Source organism: Populus euphratica, unplaced genomic scaffold, assembly GCF_000495115.2.
Source record: "Populus euphratica unplaced genomic scaffold, PopEup_1.0 scaffold691.1, whole genome shotgun sequence".
Taxonomy (NCBI): domain Eukaryota; kingdom Viridiplantae; phylum Streptophyta; class Magnoliopsida; order Malpighiales; family Salicaceae; genus Populus; species Populus euphratica.
Window position 1 is genome coordinate 4,136 of NW_011500379.1, and position 10,587 is coordinate 14,722.

The 10,587-nt window shown below is 28.5% G+C and overlaps 1 protein-coding gene across 1 annotated transcript; it reads left to right on the top strand.

Annotated features, from left to right (window-relative positions):
• Window positions 1-1,311: 1,311 nt before the first annotated feature.
• Window positions 1,312-2,158, top strand: LOC105114212 (probable calcium-binding protein CML44). Its single transcript, XM_011010697.1, has one exon. The coding sequence runs from the start codon at window positions 1,437-1,439 to the stop codon at window positions 1,920-1,922; it is 486 nt and encodes a 161-aa protein (XP_011008999.1). The 5' UTR covers window positions 1,312-1,436; the 3' UTR covers window positions 1,923-2,158.
• Window positions 2,159-10,587: the final 8,429 nt, after the last annotated feature.

Here is a 10,587-nt window from a genome sequence, read left to right on the forward strand (position 1 = left end):
CATAAATTTGATTTAAAGGGGTTAAAAATCATATGAATTAACTTGGGTAAGATGAGTTTAATAATAATAATAATAATAAATTTGAAAAAAAATATTATTAATATCAAAGAAAAACAATAAATTTTATTTGAAGAGATTAAAAACTATAAAAAGTTGGATCAGATAAATTTAATATTATTATTATTATTATTATAAATATTTATATTCATTATTATTATTAAATTTTTAAAAAAACATTATTACTATCAAAAAACATATATTTGATTTGAAGGGAAAAATCAATTGTTGTTGTTATTGTTGTTATTAGATTTGGTTAGAACACTAGATCTAGGTAATGTGAGTTTGGTAGGGGCGTCAAACCCAAGTTTATAATAATTATTATTATTATTATTATTATTATTAAATATTTTTTAAAAAATATTATTACTATTAAAGAAAAATCATAAATTTGATTTCAAAAAATAAAAACCTATAAAAACTTGGGTTTAACAAGTTTATTATTATTATTGTTGTTGTTAAAAATATTATTACTTGTATTATAAATAGTATGATTGAATTTGATGTTACAATTAGATTTTGATCCAAGATTTTTGGATCTGATATTAAAGTTAAAATCAATATTTTTAGATATAAATTTATAGCTAAACTCAACACCCTTAAATTTTTATTTTTTTAATATTTTTATATAAAAAATTAGCCCGCTGCATTAACTTCCTAACTAATATTTATATTTCATCAAATGGTGAATGATGCTGCAGCAATATTTTCCAAAAGTGATAGGTTTTTTTTTTTTTTCTTCAAGGGAGTTGGTATTTATATTTCAAATGAAAACATAAAAACGTTATTAAAATCATGATTTTACCGAGTTAAACTAATTTCAATTGTATCGTATTAGTTTTTGAGTTTTTAAAACGATTTTACATTATATATATATATATAGACACACGCACACACACACCCACTGACATATAAATTCAATCTTCTCAATTCTAACAACATTGTATGGAGTCTAAAAACAACAGATTTCTGCGGACGGTTTTGGTCTGTGATTAGTAAAAGGAAAAATTAAATGGACCGTTTTAAAGTAAACCTCGTGTGTCGAGGCCAAATGGAAGTGGCTAGAGACTTCAACTATGGAAGCGAAAGTTCTGGAAAAATCAACCCACGAGGCCCACGAAACTCGAGACTTGGCATTTATCACGACTCGCATGAAGCTTCTTGCAAGTTTCCTCGACCATTATTTCACCAGAAAAAGTTTGCTTTCTTCGTGTTTTTCCCCTGTAAAGAAAGCCCATGGGGCCTCTATATATACACACACACAATCTCTCCTATCTTAACGTTAGGTCACCAATACCTGCAGGCTAGTATGTTGGCAGAATAAAAATAGCATCTCATCTTCTTTTGTGCTATTCGGTGATTCTTGAGTTGGGTGCATCATGTGTCTCCTTAAAACAAATGACTTGCACCGGATTTTCCTAGAACTCGACAGAAATGGTGATGGTCTCTTGAGTGCAGTGGAGCTCAATTGGCTTCTTGAAAGCATCGGAGGAGTCCATTTTAGTCTGGAGGAGCTTGAGTCTTCGGTGGGGAAGTCATGCCTCAACTTTGATGAGTTCTTGTTATTCTACGACTCCATAACAAAGCAAAGCGGCGGCGGAGACAGCGAGGCAGTACTAGCAGATGATCAGGAGGGCTGCAACAGGGAGGACTGTGACCTTGTTAAGGCATTTAAGGTGTTTGATTCTGACGGCGACGGATTCATTTCTATCGAGGAGCTTCAAAGCATGCTGTCACGACTTGGACTATGGGATGAGACGACTGGCAAGGATTGTAGAAGTATGATTTGTAGATATGATACAAACTTAGATGGGGTTCTTGATTTTGAGGAATTCAAGAAGATGATGCTTCATTCCAGTTCTTAATTAATTAATCATTTTTGGGGCAGTAGTCTAGGACTCTAGAGGTTTGGATTTTTACCTTAGGTTTGAATTCGTGATGGTCGGCCTCTTAGACCTCACTGGCTGTCGATCTTGTAGGCCAACTTTTAATGCTATATGTATCGCTTTCATGCTGGTTGAATGTAGTTGTTATGGTACATCTATGTATGTACAGCAGAATTTTCAGGGAGTTATATCAGAACCGATTTCCGGTTGCCACACTTTGTCGTTTAATGTAGGATTTTATTTTTTGAAAAAATAGATATTTTTTAATTAATTCTTTTTTATTTTGTATTATTATACTTTTCTAGATTTTTTTTCCTATTTAAAGAGAATATTTTTCTTATTTTATTATAATTAGTATTTTCGAGTTTTTTTTTTATATAAAGGGTTGTAATAATCCTTTTATATATAAAGACACGAATAAATAAAATTAAATATTTTGATAATTTTTAACGGTTTTGATTTGTAATAAATCTTGTTATCCTTTGTTTTTATTTGCATCAGCTGATATCAAAGCATAATAATTCCTAATGATTTTGATTGGAGGTCATAGAGTACTTGTTTTAAAACTTACCTTGTGTAAATATAGGGCTAAAGATAGTAATAACTCAATAAAACCTTGTCCTCAACCAACAAAACCAATCTGAAACACAACTTTACACCCCATGGTACAACTACCATGTACCACCTCTTTTCTACTTGTACAACACTTTACATTACACTTACACTTCATTTCAGCCAGAAACAACCATTAAGGATCACCATATACGCCATTAACGCCATTGTTTCTCCTCTCATGTAGTTCATGGAACCAGCCACATCAGCAATAACAACATGGGCAACTCAAAGCCAAATAACATTTTCTCCTTCCACCCTTAACATTTTCTCCTTCCACCCTCCTCATGTTATGTGATTTTTAAGACTAATGCTAGTTGCTTGCATGGTAATACAAAGAAGAAAGAAGGGGAAGTGTTGAGGATGCATGAGACAAGAAATGTCATTATTAACAACATTTTATATGCTATATGATGGCTCTTGAGCTGAGTTGAATAAGAAATAATATGGATTGGGTTTTTTATTTGGCATAATCTGTATAGATGGGCTAGGTTTTTTCTCTGTTACCGTGCAAGCAACTAGTATTAATCCTAAACATCACATAACATGATGAGGGTGAAAGGAGGAAATGTTATCTAGCTTTAAGTTGCCCTTGCAATTGTTGTTGCTAGTATTGTTGGTACCGTGAATCAAAAGTTGTGTATGCCATGACAAAGGTTATAGAGAATAAAGAGATTGTCAGGTTATGGTAAAGGTAATTAAGACGAGTATATGAATTATTAATTTATATCTTTCATAAGGTAAGGTATTGGAAATTACCCAACATTTTTGTAAGGGATATGATGTGTTTACTATTAAGTTTTATTATAGAGAATTACATGTGAATGTTGTGTTTTGCAAGAATTCATCATATATCAGACTAGCTGAGAAACGAAGATTAATGCATGGCTAGTTTTTTTTTATATAAAATTTTTGTATTATGACAAATGTACTAGTTAATTATATTTATTGACATGGATAAGGTATAATGTTGATGTCATAAATAGAATATAGATATGTTATTAATTATATCGTGAAGGTGAATTATTTACTCAAGGAAAAGTTATATATAATTTGTTAAATGCATTTTCTTTTAGTAGATGATATGTTTGATTGATACTGCTAAAAGTGTTATTTATTCAATTGAGTGGCCTAAAGCCTGTTCTTAAATATGAATTGTTTGTGAATGAGATTAGAACTTTCCATTGATTATTATACAAGTTATTAGGAGAAAAAAAGAACTATTTAGTGACTCGAAAAAAGAAAACTCTACTAAATTTTTATCTACATTATATTATTGAAAGGTTAAGACTTGAATATGATTACATGGTTAGATTACCAATGAAAACAAATTACCCTGTTTTCCTGATATCAATGCTCAAATGTCTTAAAAATTTAAGATTGTTATGATTTTTGCTGATTAATTGTTCTATATTGTTGAATAATTATAACAGAAAAAAATCACAGAACATTATGTGCTTGTGTAGGTAAGGATGATAAGGTCCCTTTAAAAAAGAAATGTCCAAGAACCAGCTATTGTTTTTGTTTGTGTTAGTTGCTATCATTGGAAATACTGGTAGCGAGACTTACAATAGAGTGACTTACTTAAAGGTCTTTTGTTAGGAATTTATGATGGAGCAGCTCACACAAAAACATTGAGTTAGGGACTCATGATAGGGTAGTCTGCATAAAAATGTTAGGAAATCATGATAAAATAAACCACACATAAAAGGATATTTGTGGTGAATGACGGTTTTCGACTGAGGTTTGAACTCGATGAGAGTTTCTTTTAACCTAGAGAGACTGATTCAGGAGATTTTTAGGGAAAATAAATATTTTTCTCCATTAATTTTATTTTTTTCAATTTTTATTTTATATTATTATGCTTTTCTAGTTTTTATTTAATAGTATTAGAGTTTTTTAGTTTTTTAATATAAAAAATTATAATAAATTCTTAATAAGTTGAAATATAAATAAATAAAATTAAGTGTTTTGAGATTTGATGTCTGCAATTTATATATACCATGAAGTCATTAAATTTTTCATTCGTATCTAGAAAGTTTAACAAATATTGTAATATTTTTATTTTATTTTATTTTTAATTGTAAAAAAGTTCTACTTTAAAAAATGACCAAATAATATTCATACATGAGATAGAGAATTCTAGATCCAATATTTATAATATTTTTCATGTTATAACTAATGAAGCATATTCTTCGTTGACTCGCTTAACACATTGAAACCAATATTTATTAAATTATTCTTAATGTAGTAGATAAATATAGAATAAGGGCAAAAACAAAAGGCTTTTAATTTACTAACGTCACTCATGGGAGTTTCCGAGAAAACACCCAGGACAGAAAATCGTACAACCGTACAAGTCAATGTCCTTTTATCGCGTTATTAAATTATTCCGTTGAAGAAAAGATCCAATTTCCTCCCAAGAAAAAAAAAAATTAATATTATAACTGTCAATGCCACGGGTGGCCAGCGGACGTACGCGGGTGGCTCGGAAAGAGCAAGGCAAATTACTCCAATATTTACGTGGTCCAGTCACATTCATTCGTTCAATTAAAATGGAACAAATGGTAACAACATAAGATTAAGAGGTTTGTTATCTGTGGTTTCATATTCGAGTTTTTGGTTACTTATATGATGGTCACTGAAGTTTTATATGATTGTTAATTTTAGGACCCGTGGGATTAGTCGTGGTGTACGCAAACTGGCTCGGACACCCATGTTAATCTAAAAAAAAATAGACTGATGCATGCATGGCAATTTGACTCCACCCGTTGATCTCTTAAATTCTGAAGTCAGGTTTTATACAATCTGATTATTTTTTAAAATATTTTTTTATATTAAAAAAATTTAAAAAAATTATTTTTAAAATTAATACAATAAAATAAAATGATTCAAAATATATAAAAAATTAATTTTTAATAAAAATTATATAATTTGAAGTTTTTAAAAATACAATTTATACTGTATTTCTAAAAAAATCACTTTGTTTTTAGTCAATTGTATCGGAAAGGAGTATGAGTGGATTTGAATTGAATTTCAAATTGCATTTTATAAAAATTTGATTTTTTATTTAAAAGTTATAATTTTAATATTTTCAAATTGTTTTGATGTAATGATGATAAAGATACTTTTTAAAAAATAAAAAATATTATTTTTATTTATTTATAAAAAAATATTTTAATAAACAACCACTATTATATTTTTAATGATTCCGCATGTTTGATAAATATTTGTTTTTCACCATATATGTATTTTTCAAATTATTCACTTTGCCATTTTTCTTTGGAACATGGTAAATCCATGTGAATAACGCAGCAGCTCCTGCGTAACAAAACGCACAGCAGCTAATTAAAATATATTATTAAAAAAATATTATTTTATCTCCATGACTTTTCTCAATACTCTTATTAAAAAATTCCCAAAAGTGTTAACATTAAGCATATTAAAATATAAACGGGTTGTTGAAATGATTTTTTTAGTCCAAAAAATATATTTATTCTATTTAAAAAAATATATATCAACAATCCGACTTTCCCAAATGATTTTTTCGTCGCACAGAAACTGCTGGGAAGTGAGAAATAATAATAGAGAGTGATGTACTCTTTTTTTCTAAACTAAACCAAATAATAATAATAATAATAATTCATAAATCAAAAGCGTGTTAAGGTCTCTGGATTCCCATTCTCAAAAAAAATAAAAAATAAAAAGAATCGTATAATATGTTCCAGCAGTAGCATTTACAAAAGCTCTGGCAATGTTCTCTCTCTTTCGGAGCCACGCACACACGCAGCTCCTTCTATCCCAGAACAAGGATTCTCGTGGCCATGTCCCCTGGAAAGCAAATCCACTCACAAGCTTCGCAGTCGAAGCTCTCTTTGAAAATTCCCAGAAAAAAAGAAGAAAAGGATCATGATCGTTGAGCAAAACAGAGTACTGTGTTGTGATCTGCGAAACTTCCACATGCAGTTATTAGCAGGCCAGGGAGGAAAATTCAAAGTCAATTTGATTTACTTTTATACTAACCAGACTCGTTGTTTGTGAATTATGCTTATGGTGATGATTGAACTCCAGTTTCCTTCCACGTCGTTGTCTCAATGGTTGCGTCAAAGTATTTTGGGGGGTGCCGATTGATCAAAGTATAATAATTTCGTTGAAACTGATTAATTGAATGAGAAAATGAACACTTGCAGTTTGATAAATCCAGCAGGCCTTGCCATGAACGAAGTGTCAGCGAAATTATATATTACTACCAACCAAGAGAGCCGGCAAAGATTCATAATTCTTTGGATCATCAAACCTTGGAGTTATTCAAGATGCTTTATAAAATTTGATACATACAATAAAATTTTAAGATTTTTCAAGAGTACATTAATTGAGTCTTAACTAAATACATAGCACACAATCCAGGGTGAAATTTTTTATATAAAAAAAGAAATAAAAAAAATATTCATATTATAGGTAATAGACTCGTTTGAATCTAATAAGATGGCTTCATCTAATAATATGATATAGAGAAAAAAAATAACATCAATAAATAAATGCATTAAAAATATAAAAAACAATTATGATGACCTACATAAAAATAAATCTTCTCAAAAGAAAAATAATTTACAAAATTTAATCTCTGGATAACCTAGTGTCAAACAATAAAATTTAAAAAAAATTAAAAAAACAACAAAAAAGAGGATCCAAATCAACCTGAGTTAACATATCAAACCTGCAATCTTAGTCATGAGGCCTGGATAATTACATAGAAACAAATTATAATGTCTAATTTCTAACAATTTAAATGTAGAATGATGAAATTAAAAAAATAATTAATAAATAAAAATGATGCACCAAAAATACCAAGCAAGATTGTTAAACCCCATGAGCTAGATCATAAAAGGAAAACCAGGAAAAGCTATGATGCTTAATTTTCAAATTAATTTAATATCAAAGGATGTAAATAAAAAAATATTCAATTTCAAAAAACAATTCAAAAAAGATCTGAGTCACCTAAGCTAACCCACCAAACCCACAACTTAGGTTATTATACTTAGAAAAGAAAATAAAAACAATCACAAAACTCATTTTTCAATAAATCTAATATTGAAAGATAAAACTGAAAAAAAATTCATTGTAAAAAAATATTAACTTAAGTTAACATTTTAAACTCGTGACTAAGTTCATAAAATTATGATTGGTCCATAAAAAAAAATTATAAAGCCTAATTTTTAATAAAATTAATGTTAAATGATGAAATTAAAAAAATAATTTAAAAAAAAACTTAAATTTTTTTTTAAGAAATAGAATGGTAAGACAAAAAAAAAATTCGTAAGAATGTACAAATTTTGAGGAGAGAAAAGAAAGGGAAAAGGGCCAATAAAAATAAAAATGACCTCCAAGCATCACCAATTATCACATATGCCCCATCATCGGGAAGATCTCTTGTTTTTGGTAAGTCATCGGGAAGATCTCGCTATGACGTTTACAATGCAAGTGCGGATGATAGTGTTATGCCATTGGATAAAGACTCATGTGCTGCCAAAACATGATAGCAAACCTTAACATGTGTCAACTATTTTGCACTGCAAGTTTATCCTAGCCCACCATATTGTTCTTACTTTCAATTTTAGTTTCATAACACTTAATTGTTTTTCATGAATATAATTTTAGTTTATTGTCAAATCGAGCATCAATCGAGTGCTAGAATTTTCCCTCTACAGGCAATCATAACAAACTACTAAGTTAAATAAAAAATAATAATTTAAAATTGTTAAATTAGAAGACAAAGATTTAAGTGACCGGAAAAAAATATATTTTATTGACCATGCAAATTAATTCCTAATGCTAGCATGTAAAAGGGATTGAACAATTGCTTAATTTTTAATTTTGGTTACTGAATCTATAATTCTTGTAAATCAATGAAATTAAATTTAAGTGTGCTAAACCAAGCATTAATGCAAGGTTCCATAATGATAATCTTGAGTCATTATAATGTTAAAAGACCAAATTAAAGGAACAAAAAAAACTTAAGGACCAGGAAAAAAATATTTGCATTGAGTGAATCTACTATGAAAGTTCTCCCATGCCACAATAAAAGAATGATGTTTTTAGAGTTTTTTTTTTTAAAAAAAAATTAACATAGAAACTTTCATGGTAACAAATATATTTTTGCATTTACCAAACCAGCCCTGAGCTAATATAGGGTCTGGGATAGTTTAGACTAATTATCAAAATGGGCCTAATTCAGGATAGATTGGCGAATCCAAGGCCCGCCCTAGCAACAGCCGTCGAAGTTTCTTCCATCAAGTGGGTCTCTTTTCTGCAAATTGTCCACAACTTGCTTTTTTATTCCAATATATCTGTTCGTTTATTTTTGTTGTAGATAAGGACAGAATCAGGGCTAATTAGCTTTGCACATCCCTGTACTCCTAAAGTTTTCATAATATGGTCCTTTATTAATTAATTTTCTTAATCCAAACCTCCTACTTGAACAACATAACACTCTTTAATGGGAAACATATTAATGAAAGGACTTTTTTTTTTAATTTTTTCTAGGTTTTTTATGCTTTACATTTGTGGTGTGTTTGCTATCTCTAGATCCTTGGTGGTACGATTTTTAAAGTTTGTTTTTAAAATTTAAATTGTAAAATATAATTTTAAAATATAATTTATATGCAAATAAATTTATTCAAGTTATTTGTGAGAGCATAACCATTTAGGATTTGATTATTTGTTCTTGTGTAACACATTGACAAGTCTCGATTGATTTAGCTGAAACATTCACATGTTACTTTAGATTTAGTGATTGTTTGGTATTATAGTTATGGATGAGTTTCACCTACAACTATAATTTTTAACATTTGGCAATGCTTCTATCATAATTTTTTAATGACAGGTCCCACCATTAATTGTGGCATAGCCACATGTTACAAGAAACAACTCTTCTTGTGCTGGGAAAATGGATGAACAGATGCTCCATTGTTCATCCATTTTCTTTAATTTCATTGTTTCGGGCGAACCGATTTGGTTCAAAGCTAAAAATACATTGAATCAGATCTGACTCAACAAAATAAAAAAATATTTTTTATTTTTAATTATGTTTTATTTAAAAAATTATTGTTAAACATTATTCAATTACTATAGAAATTAGACAGAGATCACTTAATGACGTTGCATTTATAGAATTTAGTCGCAATCTTAATTTTATTCTTAATTATATTTTACCTGATGTTGTTGCTCTCTTAAGAAATTTATGAAAACTGTAGTTCTTGTCGGATATATTTCATACGTAATGGAATTATGGATAGTTTAATGGAACAATAAAAAATATTTTATATAAAGTATTATTTATTTCATGATATAATAGCAATAGTTAAATCTACAATATTTAAATAAGAGTTGTTCAATCTCAATATTTATTTTTTAACCAAACACATTAAATTATTTAATGTGTTTGGTTAAATCTACAATATTTATAAGCTATCAATATTAATATATATATTTTAAATTATTTATAAGCTCAATTTCAAAAGAATTATTAACCAAACACATTAAATTATTTTTTATTCAATCTCAATTTTAATCATAGTTTTAAACAAACACTTATTTTTTCAAATCAATCTCAGTTAAAAGAACTTTTTATAAAATAATTTTTTTCAAATCATAACCATAACAATTACTGCAGTATCAAACAGATTTAATTAATTTCTAGATCATTTTAAGAGTACATTTTCACATGCATTTAATATAACATCCATGGATATTGCTAATCTTAAAATTAAACATAGAAAGTTAAAAAATAGAGCAAACTTCTTGACTACCGGGCTAACCTCCGAGGGATATAAACCTATTTACTCATTGTTATAGATCAATACAGGGTGAAAAGTTCTTGTTTATTGTTATTTTACATATTGTTGGATCATACAATACATGTTACAGAAATAACAGGATGGGGCTGTTCTTATGATTTTCTTTATTTGAATATGTTTATATTTTTCAAAGCAGCGAGAGTGAGATGTGTATGTACTTAATTCAATTTTTTTTT